Source organism: Chaetura pelagica, unplaced genomic scaffold (genome assembly GCF_000747805.2).
Source record: "Chaetura pelagica isolate M959 unplaced genomic scaffold, ChaPel_1.0 scaffold269, whole genome shotgun sequence".
NCBI classification, from domain to species: Eukaryota; Metazoa; Chordata; class Aves; order Apodiformes; family Apodidae; genus Chaetura; species Chaetura pelagica.
In genome coordinates this window covers 1,608,321-1,625,368 of record NW_009954705.1, presented here as the reverse complement: position 1 = coordinate 1,625,368, position 17,048 = coordinate 1,608,321, and the positions used below count along the sequence as shown (strand labels likewise).

The 17,048-nt window shown below is 40.0% G+C and overlaps 1 protein-coding gene across 1 annotated transcript in view; it reads right to left on the bottom strand.

Moving 5' to 3' along the window:
- Positions 1-17,048, bottom strand: part of MTUS2 (microtubule associated tumor suppressor candidate 2) — a 171,605-nt gene that overhangs the window by 147,406 nt on the left and 7,151 nt on the right. The window contains exons 2-3 of the mRNA XM_010005655.1: positions 16,650-16,890; positions 6,012-6,218 (exon numbers count right to left, since the gene is read on the bottom strand). Of these exons, the coding sequence (XP_010003957.1) occupies positions 6,012-6,218; positions 16,650-16,890 (448 nt within the window). The remainder of the gene's footprint in view (positions 1-6,011; positions 6,219-16,649; positions 16,891-17,048) is intronic.

Below are 17,048 nucleotides of genomic sequence, written 5' to 3'. Positions count from 1 at the left end.
AGAGGTAACAGTATTGACTGTAAAAACATTATCTAAGCTTTTAAAACATTAGCACATTTAGAATACTATCACAAGCACTGTATCTATACCCCGCTGAATTTAATGGACAGTTTATACTTCATCTCTGTTGTTTCAATCACTGTGAACTGAGAGAAACCATTGTGCCTACAGCTCCAAGTCATTCTTTAAAGGGTTTTTTTCCCCAGCTGTAACAACTACTAAATAAAGTAAATGCTGAGAGTCTGGAAGGCAGCTAAAATATATTTTCTGTCCTTGTTCTTCCTGGATGATATACTGCACTTTCCCAGATGTTTTGCCCCACAAAGCTGGAAATCCTAATTCAATGCTGTTCACTTTTAGTCCTATTCAGAGTGAAGTGCTGGCACAAAGTGATTCTTTCATAAAAATACTGATATCAGAACGAGAAGAGAAAGGAAAAAATGGATTTGTCATGTAGAAAAAAAAACAGAAAAGCAGTCATAGAAATATGATTGGAATATATCTTCATACAGGAAAATCCTTGTATTTGCTTATGCATTTGAGAACAACTGGTAGATCTGTCCACCATGTCACAGTTTTGAACATTCTATCTTTTTTGGAGGCAATTAGCCACCTACTCAAAGCTTCTGTGCTCACTTTAATTTTCCCATTTCTCCACCCACCTGAATCTGACATTTTGACATCTTTGCTTATTAGAATGGAAATTCAACATTTAGAAAGGCCAAGCAACACAAGGTCAAAAATCAGCATGAAATCTATACTTTAAAGAAGGGATCATAGAAATTTACATAAAACAAGCAGTTTGATATTTCTATTATTTTAAACAAAACAATAGCTGTCATGAGATATGAATGCACATTTTGAAATATTCATCACCATTTTCTTGCTCGGTCTGAAAAGAAATTGCTTCAGCACTCAGAGCTGTGGGAAGATATTGAATAGCATTATGTCTTTAAGTCTAGTACCTCACCAGAGAAGAATTGCCTTTAAAACCACGCTATTATTCTATTTTTAAGTACCTTAAGCAAAAGGGATTTCATCACTTGAGTTGGAAGACTATTTAACAGACTAGTAGACCTTATGACTATGAAGTATTTCTTGACATTATACCAACATTCTTCCATTTCCTAAATTCACAGCAGTTATACCACAACTCATTCTAAACAATCTATCTTTCTTTTAGTCCTCCACACATCACACTGTTTCACAGTGCTTAATGAACTGTTTCCCATGTGGTACTCACAGCATGGTAAGAGTCTATTCTCATGAAGTACATAAAACTAATTACGTGAGCAGGATATTCAGCCAATCACTAGAGATGCCAATATAAGCAAAGGAGAGAACTCTAAGCCCCTTAAACTAGTAAACCAGAAACTACAGCCTGGACATCATGTTTCTGCACTGCAGAATCACAAGATAATATTGAGAACCACATTCCATAGCTGTGGATCATTGGCATACAATGTGAAAATCAGGTTCAAATCTCCTTATGCAAGTTTTATTGGGGCAGACAGATGAGGAGTCTAAGTACAGTGTATTTAAAATTTTAAGGGAAAATATGCCAAGTTAGTAATTTTGCTTTAAGTTAAGCTATTCAGGTTTTTTCTCTTTATGGTGACATGATTGTCTCATTCCACTCCAAATCATACTGGTTTCAACCTTAATGTGGCTTTGCTAGTCATTCGCTTTTTCTCATATCTACCAGAGAACACACATGCCCCTCTTAGACAGGTTGAAATATGTAGCCAATTTGGAGTGTACACAAACTCAACAAGGTTTTTGACCTGCAAAAAACCTCTGCCTAAAAAAAAAAAAAAACAAAAAAAAAAAAAAAAAAAAAAAAAGGCTGAGATTTTGGATATAGGTATGGATTTTTAAACCTCAAAAGCAGTAGGCCAGAGCTGAGGGTAATTGTGAACTTTTCAGGTAATCCTGAACAGAAATGTTACTGGAAAACCTATATCTGTATCATGGAACAAATTTGGAGGGAGGAGCTGAGAGCAGGACCTGGAGCTGAGCCTCAGCCCAGAGTTTCCCAGCTGTCCCACATATTGTAGTATCAGGCCATGTGGCTTTGCCCCAGCAGAAGACCTCACCTGTGCCTTGCTGCAGCTTGGTACAGAGCTTCCATGTGGGATGAGAGGTGTGAAAGTGGCAGGCAGAGCTGCATGCTCTGCACCAAGCAGAGAGGAACATTAGCAGCAACAAAGGATGGACACCCACATCAGTATGGGGAGTTCTCACTGCCTCCACTTCTCTGAGTTGTTTGTTGGAACACAACTGCCCTTGCTCATCATTTAGAACAAAGAGCTCACCCTGAACTACTTCAACCATTCTGTTTTGAACACAGCAGGACAGCCAGTGGTGAGTTGTGATGAGCTCCCCTGACCCCCCCTAGGACCCAGCTTCAAAATGGAGCCGTATTTGGCTTCTGTCATCGCATCCGTCAGCAAGGGAAGAAGTGAGGCATCTACTTCAGCAAGGAGAGAAGCTGCCACATGACACCATTATCCTAAATGTTGCCCAAAACCCAGGGAGCACAAATTGGTTGCCTTCCATTCTGCTGCAGCTTATTTATCATAGACCAGCAGAGCACTTCAAGACGCACAGAAAGTAGCCCAGGAGTGGACACAGAGGAGAAGTATGGACCATGGCTCCCCTGTGTGCAAAGCACAAGTTACATGTAAGCACCAGAAGGTGGATTTTAAGTAGTGAAAATGGACCAATGACCTCAGTGTGCCCGGCAGTTCCCTGCTCCAGAAGCTGGAGAGATAGTTGGGTGGTTTGGCTTCAGAGCTGTCCCTCCAGCCCCAGCACACAGTTGAGAAGGACTCTATGGGAGCAGAGCCCCATTATGAATGATCCTGATTAGCAGCTGATGGCCTGGCTGTCACAGTTGGTGTGTTATCTGTGAACAGCAGCCTGGCTTATACCCATACCCCAGGGACAGGACTTGAGGAAGCATCAGAGGGCAAGCAGGAGAGTGCTGCACAGCCTGCCCTGTCCCTACCATGGGAAAAGAGCACTGCTACAAATCCATTTGATTGAGTCAATTAGTATTTGTGAGCTCTTGCCAGACAGTCAGCTGAGGAGCATAGCACAGGCCTTGTGAGCATCCAGGCTTACTTCTTCCACTGAGGTCAAGGGAAGGGGAGAAATCTGGTGAAGAACAAAACTGCTTCTTCACAGGTCTGTTAACAAACTCCCCCACAACACAAACATCATGTCTCCGTATTTTAAACAACTGGGGTTTTACCCTCTAGATAGCATTTAATCAGTATTGGTATGCCAAAACGAAACTCTAGTTGAGATTTCTGAAAATAAATATAACCATCATAGGTTTGGGAAGAACACCTGAAGACATCCGGCAGGGGAGAGAAAGACAACAACAGGATCACACCAGGACCCCCACAAGAAACACTGTTTTACCCTAAAGTACCTTGCCTCTAAAAGAAATCTGTTTCCCTCCCATCCATCCATAGCCATCGGCTTTTTAGCAATTTAGAATACACTGTGGGTTTTTCTATGGCAGATGTAAGATCCTGAGGTGAGCCCTTCAATTTACAACCGTGGCAGCCCCTCTATTTATAACATATGCACACTTGTGAGATGTTTTTCAACTACTTCTGTCTCCCTGACATGCAAAGATGCTGCTCAGATAAGAAATTGTTATCATATATTTTTGAAGATTTCTAAAGCTAAATAGTTTTGCATTTTCTACCCTACTGAGCAAGGAAATTAACAGCAAAACTTTACCCTTCCCTCTAGGAAGACTGATTTAGTCAAATACATGATCTCAGGTACCAACTACAGAATCAGCTATTTATTTAATTTAAATAAAACCATTCTTCCAGCAGATAGTAAAGAGAAGAAATAATGTCATGCTAAGGTTCCTGAGCCAATGCTTCTCCTCTGCATCCACTCCTGGGTTACTTTCTGTACGTGTTGAAGTGCTCTGCTGATCTATGTTAAATAAGCTGCAGTAGAATGGAAGGCAACTAATTTGTGCTCCCTGGCTTTTGAGCAACTAATTTAACTCTTGCTGGCACACAGACTATAAATTTAAAAAAGTTGATACAGTTTCAAACTGATAAAATTCTATGAAATGTAATCGTTCAACAGCAAGGAAACTTTTATTTCTCTATCTGTCCTATTAGGATTGATGAATGGCAGTTGTGTAATGTTAGGTGTCTTCTCCTGGGATGACGTAACCTGAGGGCTGACACTTTAAACATGGTGTGTGCAATCACTCCCTTGGTCACATGCGTTTTTCCCTCTCTCACCCTGGTCCAGCAGAAAACATTATACATTTGGAATTAAAGACATATAAAAGACTTTGAGCTGGACAGATGTCACAGGAACCACAACAGGGAGACTACTGTCAGGAGGTGCTCATTGTCTTGCTCTCTCATGGAGACAGAGGGAAATTAAACAACTGCTCAGATGAGCTATCTAGCTTGTTGGCTAGAGTACAAATGGTAAATCCTAATTTTCAGCAGGTAACTGGCTGAGAATATTTAAATGAAATCAACATCCTTTAAGACGAATGAAGTGCTGTATTTCTGGGTCTGAGATTACTAATGTTTATTCCACAGCTTTTGAGCAGAAATCAATTGACTCAGATTCCACAACTAGTATTTGCCTTTTAGAGAATTCTCAGTTGTATGAATCTGTATGAATCCACTGTGTTCAACGACAGTGCTGTACCTACTGATGCTATTTTTTTCAGATTCACACCTGAAATTACTAGACAACAACATTTCTTGCAGAGAGGTAGCATAGATCTAATCAGAAATCAGGTATTCTGTCCCTAACAGAGGCTGTATGTAAACAAAGACAAAAAGCTTGTGACATCATATAAAGGAAAAGCTTTCCAAAGGTGTAAATGTAGGGTAACAGCACAGAGCAAAAGAGGTTGCCTACCATCAAAGCAAAGTTAATTAGGAAACAGAAATGAGCAACCAGTTCAACAGTAAAAGAGGATACAAGCATATGTTTGGCAGTACTGGAAAAGTTAGAAGTCCCTGTACTCATTAGTCTTTGGCATTTCAATTACCTGATATAAAAGGGGAAGGAGAAAATCCTTAGGGTTTTTTTAAACTATTTTAATTTTATTCATTTTAATTCATTTCAAATTAATACAAACAGTGAAGGACTTAGGCGCCTGCAGCATCCTGTCTCCTCTGGCACCTCAGATCACCTGGTCTCCCCTGGTAGCCCCCCAATATCAGCTTGCGACACCCTCATGGGCTGATACCACTTGCTTTGATATTGACACAGTTCAGGCTCAATCCAGTCTTCAAAGAAAAACGGGCATGAAAATCCCTCAATCCCCCTTTCCACTCTGAGCACAGGGCACGTACACACTTCCCAAGGACTGCACAATCCACTGGGTATTATTTTGTGCTTAATAAAATGAACAGTCATAACAGAAAATAGGATTTGAATTGACATTTCAGCCACAGGATCCTTCCAAGTCTGGTAGATGAGAAAATAGCTAAGTTATCTGTTCTGATCCCTTTCGCATTACTGGTATTATTTGATTAATTTTTCTTAACTTACTTTATTACACTGCATATTAAGAAGCAGAATAAAAGCAGATAAGAAAGACTTTTGTATCACTCACTTTAGATAATCTTTTTTCTAGACTGTTCTATAAGGCTGCAACATACTTACCAAATATAGTTTACTGTGATTATTTACTGACTTCATTTTGTACAAAGGGATATTCTGAATAAAAGCAAAACATAAAAATGCTTTAGGTTCACTCTTAATGTGATTTTCTCTGCAATAGGGAAACCAGCCCCTTCTATCTGCAATGTACTTCTTCATCTATTATTAATAATGTTTGTAAAAACTACAACAAATAATTAAGATATCAAACCTATAACTCATTGGCAATAAAGAGATTAGTGAGTGCTGCGCAAGATTGCATTAGTCCTAAATTAGACACAAGCTCAGTAGGGACAATCCTGGTATCCCCCCAAAAGAAGGCCACATTTTGGACTTACGGTTGGTTGTCCTGCTTTGATCACTCTGAGCACTGTCGTTTGACTGGTTGCTGGAGACTGAGGACACACTTGAGCTCCTGACAAAACCAAATGCAGCCAGTTTAGCTGCTGGCAACCGTGAATAACCTGGAGGACGAAGTCCAGACTGGCAGGGCTTGGGGAGATTTGACTTTGCAGCACTCGGACACGAGCCTTTCTTAAGATCAACTGAAAGAAGAAAAAAGAGAAACATTTATGTTAAATAAACTAAACGGGGATATAATGACAATGACCTGTACCACCCAGCTACATAAAGTCAGTCTAAAGACTGAATACAAGTTTTAACAGCTGCTCAGACTGGAGTGATCTCTTATTTGATCCACTAGAAAGAAGCTCTGGAACAATTACAGGTCACAATAACTTATAAAATTTGAAATGCTGCAAGGACCCATGAGGCTGAAACTTTAAAAAAAACTAATGTAGTTCAAGTCTGTTAAGATTTTTTTTAATGTTATCTTCTTTTATGCTGTATCACTTTCTAATTTGATACTTCTTGTGTGCCAATTAAAAGATACTCATACACAGGGACAGACACACTACACATTTGGAAACTGTTGTAGAACACCAATGAGCCTTTTCAAGGACACAGGACTTCTTTGTATTCTATCAAAGAAAACACTTATTTGAAGTCTTTCTTTCAAATTTTGCTAAAAGAAAATGCCCTTTTCTTGCACCAAGGCTGAGAACAAGGACATGATCTGCGAAGTTGGACTTTTTAAATGTACTGCCATCCATTTTATCACTGATGGACTTCTCCTCTGTATAAACTATCAGGCTATGTGAAGAACATCAACCAAATCTCAGTCAATTGCCAATAGTGGGCTTATAGCAGATGAAGTTAGGCAACAACAGCAGTTCAGCTACCACATCTGCCTGTGGTAATAACAAACTAGTAATTATTTTCTAGCTTAAGTCCTAACCATACTCTGCTGCTCTTGCTTAGGCAAAATTTTATTGGAAAATCCAGAAAAAGCAGGTTCATGAGTGCCCGAAAGTGTCTAATGGATCAAAGGTCCGTGAACATGGCACTATTGTCTTCAAGGACCAAAGATTAAAATTTGCTTTTGATGGGAAGGTCTGGATACCAAGTGGATCTGGACCTCAACTATATATAAAATTTGGACAGAAATTTTCTTTGTAGGTTTGACAATATCAGATCCCTGCTCCTTGTGAAATGCAAAGTAGCAAAAATACATGTTAAAAAAATATAATTAAAGAAATTTTCCAAAATCTGATGTTAGAGTATTTATTCAGTCATCAGGACTAGTGGGCCAGGAGGCAAGGCAGCGTTAAAACTATCGACATATTCTGCCAGAAAAGGCCAAAAAGTCACCCTTTTCCTATTATTTGGTGAACACTACTTGTGCATTAGCCTAACACCCACTTCAAAGGAAGACTGAATATTCCTAATAGAAAGGAAAAATAGAAATTAACTGCACAGTAATAATACAGTTGTCATATTATTACAGTATTTAATTCTTTTGTAAACTATGTAGGTCACAGCCTTATTAATTTTAATGAAGCATTACTCTTTAAGGAGACTTTATAGAAAACAAGACTAACTCCTTTGAGCAGAAAAAGGGCATAGGGATTTTGTAAGATAGTTGTGTGCCTCATCACAGTAATAATACTAAGCTTTGTTGAACAAAACCAAGCCTCTTCTTTTGAAATAGAAATATGTGTAACATCAAGCCAAAAAGAGTTTTGTTATCCTATAAAACACATTCCTCTAGAAGACATTAAAAAAATGCTCCTTGCTTAATGAACAAAGTAATTTATGTACTACAGACTCTTAAAATGCATTCTTGTACCCACTTTTCACAAATTGAGGCCTTTAGTAAGACACAGGGAGATGGATGTCCAACTACAGCACCTTTACTAGCCCAGAGAAGGACATGCTATGGAGAGTAATCCAAACAAAAATAACAAATACCTACAGTGTAATAAAAAACTGTTAAAATACCAGCTGAATTTTTTTTGTCACCAACAGAGACAATTTTGGAGTCTGATCCTGAATCTGGCTGCATCTGAACTATGCAAAGATGGGCTCACAGGTAGCTGCAGGCTCCAGGTGCAGGAGAAGATTTGTGCAAGCACATTAGCATGGAGAACAGTGAAGCAGCAATGTTTGCCATCAGTTTACTGCCAGGCTTTGACAGTGGTCTGTTACAGCTGGTTTATGGCTATCTGCAAAGCACTACCAAGACATCTTCTGTCCCCACTGCCCGGGACATTCGCATCACATCTAAATGACTCTGCAGCAAAGTACTACAGAACATGATAGCAATGTTTCCCTTAATGCTACCAAGACAGCTTAGAATTAGTGTGAACCACATTAACTGAGTTTCATGTAGGAACAAGAAAAAGTGGCCAGTGAAAGGCTTTAAGAGTCACAACAGCTAAAAGTGACACCCTAATAATCTTTTGGACAGAATCTCTCTATTTGAGAGGACAATTATCTTCCTGCATTACACCTGCTGCACAGTGGGACTCAGATTAGTGTATTCCAGTGTAAAGCTGAACTTTCACCATGGAAGGATGATCCTGTGCTCTCTCCCTTTCACAATCAGACTAGTCATGCCCCCAACAATGCTGATAAAAACACTTGAGCAGCATTTTAGATGGGCCAGACCATCTTGCTTACACAGCTAACTGAAGTCGCACATTTGCCAGTGCTGTGTATGGCCGAACATTAGCTTTGCCAACTAAAGGATAATTACACAAGGACAACTGCTTGTGATAAAAGGCACAGAACTCTGTCACAGTGTGCAACTTTTTCTTGCACTGGTTACAGGACCAAGCCTAATTAGCCGCCAGATCTGAAGCAGAGGTGAGTACCCGTGGCAAGTGGCTGCAAGAGCAAAGAACTTGCCCAGGTTCTGTACCTCAAGTACTGTATTCAGTTCTGGGCCTCTCACTACAGAAAGGGCATTGAGGTGCTGAAGCTTGTCCAGAGCAGAGCTACCAAGCTGGTCAAAGGTCTAGAGAACAAGTCAAGTCATATGAGGAGCAGCTGAGGGAACTAGGGATGCTTAGTTTGGAGGAGGCTGAGGGGAGACCTCATTGCCCTCTACCTGAAAGGAGGTTGTAGGGAGGTGGGTGTTGGCCTCTTCTCCCAAGGGAATAATGACAGGACCAGAGGAAATTATCTGAAGTTGCAACAGGGGAGGTTTAGACTGGATATTAGGAAGAATTTCTGTATTGAAAGTAGTGGCCAGGCACTGGAACAGCCTGCCCAACATCCCTGGGTATAATCAAGAAATGCGTAGATGAGGAACTTCAGGGCATGCTCTAGTGGCTGAGATTGTAGGTCAGGTGTCTGTGGGGGTTTTTTTGGGTGTTTTGTTTTTTTTATTTTGTTGGGTTTTTTTAATGGATGGACTTGGTGATCTCGGGTCATTTCCAGCCATGACTATTCTGTGATTCTGTCAACAGCAGCAGGAAGAAGGTATGGGACTGTCTCTTGCAGGTTTTACAGGCTTCTGAAAAATTCACCAGCCAGCCTGCACTACACAAAATAAGAGCTGAGATTCCTTTTTACTAAGAACCTCTGAAAACTGAGGCAAAGGGAGAAATCTGCCATCTTACAGCAAAGAGCTATAAATATCACAGATTTCCTGCAGCAGAATAGGGAAATTCCACTGGGGTGGTGGAGAAAGTGGTTAGAAATGGTTTTGTTTAAAAAACATTAGAAATGTGCTTGCCTTAGGAAAGGGAGGTTCACCTGGGACTTCCATGTCCCCAGCTGAACCTCAGGGCTGCCCACACCAAATCCTGAGCTGTCTCTTCTCTGCACTGCTGTGCATACAATGTCTGCAGCACACGGTGCACCAAGCGCCATCGGTGTCACCAAAGAAGAATTTCCATAAAACCAGAAGGCTTTTGGTAACAAACTGCCCAGGCATGTCTATCTTTGCTTCAAAATCATTCTTACAGAATTGGGCTGAGGATTCAGAGGATACACTTGAGTACATTGCCCAGTTTGTGACTTCAACTCAAATTCTCCCTGAACTAACAGTGCTTTGTGTCTTGAACTCATCATCATCCTTAAAATATTTTTCACTTCTCCTCTTTGTGATCCAGTTTTTCTGTACCATGATGACCTGGGGGGCAGGACATTATCCTCATTAGGGATGCATTCAAATCCCTACAGCTAAGTTATTTTGTGTCTTCTTTCTCATTAAAATACATGAGGCAACAGCCTAATGTACATCTTTCCTGTTATAAATATTATCGAGTTTTACGATGGATGTTTTTTATTTACTTCTGTTTCTTAGAAGGATAGAAACACTCCTGCAAAGAAGGTCTGGAAGTTCAAAATGAAAGCTATTTTAATGAGCAGCTTTCATTTCAACAAGAATTTGCCAAAATAAGCTTAAAAAATTGGCAAAAAATCTTTCCAGCTGTCTCACTGCCTGAAGCTAATTATAGAATTAAGTATTGTTGTCTGTGCAGCACACAAGCAATTTTCTATGACACTTCAAGCAGTTCTTATCTAGAAACATGAAAACATTTTGAGGTAGTGACTGACTGACAGAAACCAGATGTGCCTGGGGAACCTTAAGAAAAGACTGAGCTAGACTTCTTACACATCCCCACTGCACATAATTCACATCTCCATGCACATGTATAACTAAAGAGCAACTTTCATGTGACTTCTCTGTGAAATCTCAAATAGGTTTTAGCTGAAATGAATGAAAAATTAAAGAAAGGAGTTACACAGATATGTTCTAGTGAAAAAGAGTAGCAGTTCAAGATTTCAACTCCTCTTGTGATTCAGGGATCCTTGCCAAGCCTTTGTTTTCTTGTGACAGGTTTTTTGGTTGTTTTAATTTTTTTGACAAGCATTTCTGACAAAATTTTAATCATTAGGTGTTGTTTTCTTTCAGAAAGCTCACTTTCTTTTGTAGGATGCTCTGAACATTACTATTCTCATTTCATATTGGGGAATCTGGGGCAAAGAAGTTACCTGCAAGGTCACTGAATTGGTCACAGATTACACAAGTACAGTTAACCCCCCGCAGAGTTAACCCAATAATTGACATCTTTGCAGATTAAGAACAAATCATGAAAGTTAGAAACCTTTTGCCACTACCTTCATGGTTTCCCTGTTGCAGACATAATGACTTCTTGATGAACAAGAATTGTGAAAAGCAATTTGAAAACAGAGCCTTTAATGATTTACACCTAAAAAGCAGTGACCAGATTGTGCCCAGCCCAACTGATGTCTCTCATCCAAATACTGTCAAGCCTGGGACAGTTCAGTTCCAAAGGCAAAACTGTTGTCACTGCTGAACATTAATTAATTTCTGAACAGTCAGTCCACCAACATCCAGAAGGAAATGCTCATCTCCACCTGATTCAGATTTAAAAGTCCCAAAAAACTTCTTTGTGCCTTCCCAGCTCCCAGGCAACCCAAGGTGGGTTAGCATGTTCTCACCACCCCAAGAATCTGTCAGTTTATGCTTTATTTAAACTGCAAATATCCATGTTCACTCTGCAGCTGATGTGCAAAGTAGCAGAATCCCACAGAAACATCCAGCACAGGAGTTGTCAGTGTGTCGCTTTGAGCCTAACATGACAACAAAGAAACAGCCCCGTGGCAACTCACTTAGCTTCCCACCCCCCCCCCCACACACACACACTGTGGAATGGGGAGGACAAATCCAACTAGAAGCTCATGGGTCAAGACAAAGGACAAGGAGGGTTCTTCACTGATTAAGGTCACAGGCAAAACAGGCTCAACTTGGGGAAAAACAACAATTTAATTTCACACAACTAAGATGCACACAGGACACAGCCCTTCTGTGATTCTCATAAAATGCATTTCAGTTCTTTGAAGATGCAGTAATTGTTGTGAGGAGAGATGTGCCATATGGCTAATTTTCAAGATATGGTAACCACATCTTTAGCAAAACCCTGAGGAAGAAGTGTGTCTCCCTTTGAAGCATTTAATTTCTCTTTACAGTCAGATTGCCCTCCCAAAGAAAGCAGGGAGTGCCAGCTGAAAACACTGCAGATCAGTGTAGGATAGCGAACATTTTCATCTCTGAATTCTCCTCTTGTCACCTCCCTCCTTAAACAACTAAGAAGTTTGCCAGCTCAAACCTAAGTATGTTAGACTGCAAACCTACAAAATAAGCACACAGCTGGCATAGCAGCAACGCAACATTTCAGGAAGTAACCTCAAACCCCCTTTTCTATCATGAAATCTCACTTCTTCAAGTATTAGGTATTCCTGAGAATGAACAAGAAAGCAAAGCTTTCCAATCAGAAGAAAGCTGTGGACATATTGTTGCATTCATGATGCAATACATTATCATGCAAAGACACAAATAAATGCATCTATCTTTGTGTGCCTGAGTAACCAGAAACATTGATGTCTTGATTTATATATAAATTGTATCTTCAACAAAAGTGGACTTAGAAATGAGAGGACTGGTACATTTAATACACAGAGAGGTGAAAAGGAAACAATATTTTATTAACTCACTCTTTGAGAAAAAAAATACCATAAATACTACTGAATAATGCAGAAATAAGTGAAGTTTTAATGATAAGATCTCCATTATACTTTTCAAAATCAGACATTAATCCTAAAAAAACTATCAGCTAATTAATGCAAATCCTAACATGCTTGCTCCAATAAATCTTTATAATCAAGGAAACATATTCCTAATTTATACATTAAAGACAGTATCTTTCAGTGCTTGGGACTACAAGTTTATCATAGAAAAGCAAGGTCACTTTACATTAAATAAGAAAATTTCAAGGTTTCGGAGACACTATTGCACCTTTAACTATATCATGATTCAAGGACTTTCTATCTTATCTACAGTATAGAAGGCTTTTTCTTACAGTAAAGCTTCTTGCCTCACCCATATGATATACAGCTTCACCTAAGGAGCAGCACTGCTCAATAAGGCACGTGCAGCCAGTGCCAACCTGTGTGCCATGTCCTACAGATGAAGAAGGACCACTGTTCCTGTCACATTTTAGGCATCACACTTGGAGAGCACACTTGTCCATTATTGTTTTACTTTCTATTTGGTGTGTTTTAAAATGAACAAAACCTTTAATGTACTTAATGTAGCCCTTCCAACCCATCACAGCAGTTCAGGGATTTAATTAGAAACTACTTTGGAGTCAGTTTTACCAGTATTAGTCTTATACATCGGCCAAACCGCTCAGCTTATCAGTGCTGCTTAAGCAGATTGCTGCATTATGAATGGCATGGCAAAGGGGAATAAAATCCTCATTATGAGGCACTGCTTCTACCCTCAACACCATGCCATGGCAGCTTCAGTTAAAAAGCCTCCGTGGTTCCTCACACTGTCATGGGATGGCAGCGGGTTGGATCCTTCTGTCTCCATTACCCCAGGGCAGGACTGAACTCACTAGGATTAGAAACTGGATTAAAAGCTCAGGATTGAGCTGCAAGACATGCTGAAGGCAGGACTTGGTATCCTTGAGAGAAAAACACCTCCTAATAGGCAGCTGCCTTTGTTCAGTCATCCAAACCTTCACTCTCAACAACACACATGAGCAAGGGGCTTACCAGCACCCCTTCCAGAATGCTGGCCATATGGTGATGGATTTTGTTTGATTATATTTGTAATTATGACCCTATTGAAGCTGTGTTTAATCCTGTGTCTCAAATATTGCATCAAAACCAGCTTAATACCACCACTAACTGCTAAAATAAGGGAAAGTAGTTGACAGTTGAAAATGGTGTCAGGTATCTTTAAACAGTTGGCTAGATAGTGTCTGACCCTGTTCTGAGCACCACAGTCAGCCCCACACCAGCTCTGGCACACCAGGCATTGCAGTCCCATCCAGTCCCTCCCTGGTGGCAACCAGGGACCCATCTCTGGTCTGTGTTTGTGCACCAGCATGGACACAGAAGCAGGAACCAGTTCACTGCTGCCCTTCCAATCCTATGTCAGTCTTGTCCTGTCTGCTGTGGCTTGAGCCTCTTCTATGAGCAATTAATTCTTCTTAAAAGAAATTATTAAAGACAAAAAGACTGGTATCATGACTTACAAAGTTACATGTTGCTGAGAGAAAAATTAGGTAATTTAAAGTATAAAAGTAAAAAGGCTTTTTACAGGGAAAAAGTTATCATAAGGCAATCCTGAATCGATAGTTGGGAAATAAAATGTCAAAAATGAAAGAAGGTAAAGTAACTAATATAAGGTATCAGAAAAACAAGACAGATGCATAAGGGGTAGAGGCATTGAATCAAGAGAGCAAGGGGAAATACTTTGCAACAGCCTAAGATGCTGTAGAAAAATGAAACATGTCCTTCATCTTGCAAGGAAAATGGAAGGTGAGATGCCAGAAGTGAAAACAATGTGTCCTGGGGCGGACAGTAAAAAACTGGAGACATTATCAACCTCTCCAGAACAAGTCTTGGGTAATTTTAAAATCAATAAAACCAGTCAGAGCTCAAACACTAGTTGAGACACACTCTGGGATCTTGAAAGAGGTGGCAGACAGATTACTGGAATACCACAAGTTTTCTTTAACAGCATCTTTGAAACAGTGAGGTATCAATAGACTAGAGAGATACAAACAAAATAACAGATGCAGGAAAGAAATTATGGAGAGCTACAAATTAAATTTGATCTTGGAAGCAGACAAGGTCCAAGAAATAATTGGTGATAAGGTAAAAAAAAAACAAAAACAAATAACAAAACACAAAACAAACCAAAACAATAAATTTTGAGAATCAGGCAACTTTAGGAATAGGAACTTTAGTGGAATAAGAATCACATCAACAGCTAGTGCAATTTCCTCAGGTATGTTTCTCTTTCACTGGCAGTTTTTAAGTCAGGATTACAGACAATAAATAGGACTAATAGGCTGATACTGGTTAAATTTATAATGTCACCTGATGTGAGAAGACAGCAAATTAACACATACAAGACCAGTTCCTATACAGATAAAGAATAGCTAAGGAAAAGCCATGTCTGCAAACATCAATGAGGCAGGATAATTCATTTTTATTCATTCAATAAAAATCAAGGCAATGTTAATTTCTGAGGCTCAGGAAAAACAGTGGATTTATTAATAGGTCCTGTTCATATATGTCTTTCATATCTATGTCCCAGACTGGCTCCTGTTATGCAATGGCTTACATCCTGAACTTGCAGCCTCTTGCACTTCCATTTAAATGGAAAAAATGACCCAGCCTTCTTCTGCACCTGTATCCCCATGTTCCGTGCTGACTGAACTGGACTTACGGGGCTGAACTGGTATTTACTGGTGCAAGCCTGGAGTGTCTCAGAAGTGACACACAGCTGAGACTGGTCAGCTTCTGATAATGGCATCAACACAGATAAACTCCAGATGCAGGGTCAAACAGTGAAGGACAGTGGCAAGAGGCACTGTGCTACAGAGAACCTTGATTGTCCCATATGCCTCAAATCCTGGCATTCTGTGTTACTGACTAGTACTGATCTCTCAGGGTAAGTCAAGACACTCTGACCCATTTCCATTCCACCTCTAAACTTCTTCTGCAGCTTGGTATCAAGAAATGGACACTGGGGAGAGAACGTAACAGTTTTTAAATACTACCAGAGAGGAGAAAACCCCACATCCACTCCAGATAGAAAAGGAAGTAAATTGCAACAAAAAGGATTAGGCAAAATAATATGGAAAACTTTGAACTTGAAAAGCAGGCAATGCATTGGAGCAGCCTGCTTTCAGAGGCTGCAGGATCACATATTGAAAGCTACCATACACAGTTCTTAATGAACAGGTTAAATAACCATCTATCAGAAGCAATCCTGTCCTGGGGCAAGAGGAGGAACCGTATGACCCCAAGTTATTACTGAACTTTATCCCTTATGACTATGTTCTAAAAATCTCTGCAACCTTGTAGGCTGTTGAACAGCTGCTATGCTTCATTCTGCCAATGACTGATTTTTCAGTTGTCTCTGAATTTGCTGCTGCTCAAATACATGTTTTTAAAACCTCCAAGCTTTTCCAGGCTACCAAGGAGTGTTCTGTAGAAGTAACCATCTCTGTCTTGTGACATCACACACTTCTGATTCTTCTTTTGCTTTCCTTCCCCCCCTCTAATTCTGCCCAGGGTCATGCTGAACTGGGCAGTAGCTGGGAAGACAAGGGTATCAGAAATTGTCTCCAAAGAGACATATACCAGAGCTTCAGAGAATCAGGGTCTCTGCTGGCACATTTGAACACTGTTCAGGCTTTCAGACCACAACATTGTGAGGATCATCGTATTCAGATTGAACAACTTGGTCTTGGATAATGTCCTATTATCTTCTGCAGGACAAAAACAAGGATTTTTCAGGCATGTACAAGGAGGAAGGAGATTAAAAAAGAGCACAAGGAGAATTATTACTGAAATTGATTCTCCCGCTTTGACAATGACCTGTTAAACAATCTCTGTGCAAGTCCCAGACTCCCTAGTCAGCCTTGCCTCAGTGCAGAAAAACATACCTCAAAGAGTGCTGTTGGAGCTTTGTAGTATCAGGTCAAGATGTTGCTTATTTTGTGTTACTTCTGTCTGGAAAAAAAATCTTATTAGTAACTACTCTCAAAGGAAAGGACAGTGAGTTCGTACTTTACCTGAAGCATTGGGTTGATAGAGGCTGGGAGCACTTGTTATTTCTCCTTGCTGATGAAGACAACTACCTGAGGATCTTTGACTTGCAATGAGAATCCTGCTTTTTGCAGATGGCAACCTGGACACTGCACCCAGTCCTAGCTGTGGCTTGAGTATCATGGCAGATCGATAAAAACTTGGTGGGACCTCATAGGGAGTATATGCTGGAGGGCAAAACTCATCTTTTGCAGGCCTTTCCCCAACCTACAGAAAAATAATGAACAGAGATATTATGCAATAAATCAATAAATTCAGATAACATAGAGCTCTAAATTGGTTATAAAGGCTAATTTTCCCTCCTTGTGAATCTGGGCTTCAGAGCACTGCAGACTGATAATCACTTTCAAAAAGTGTCTTATATG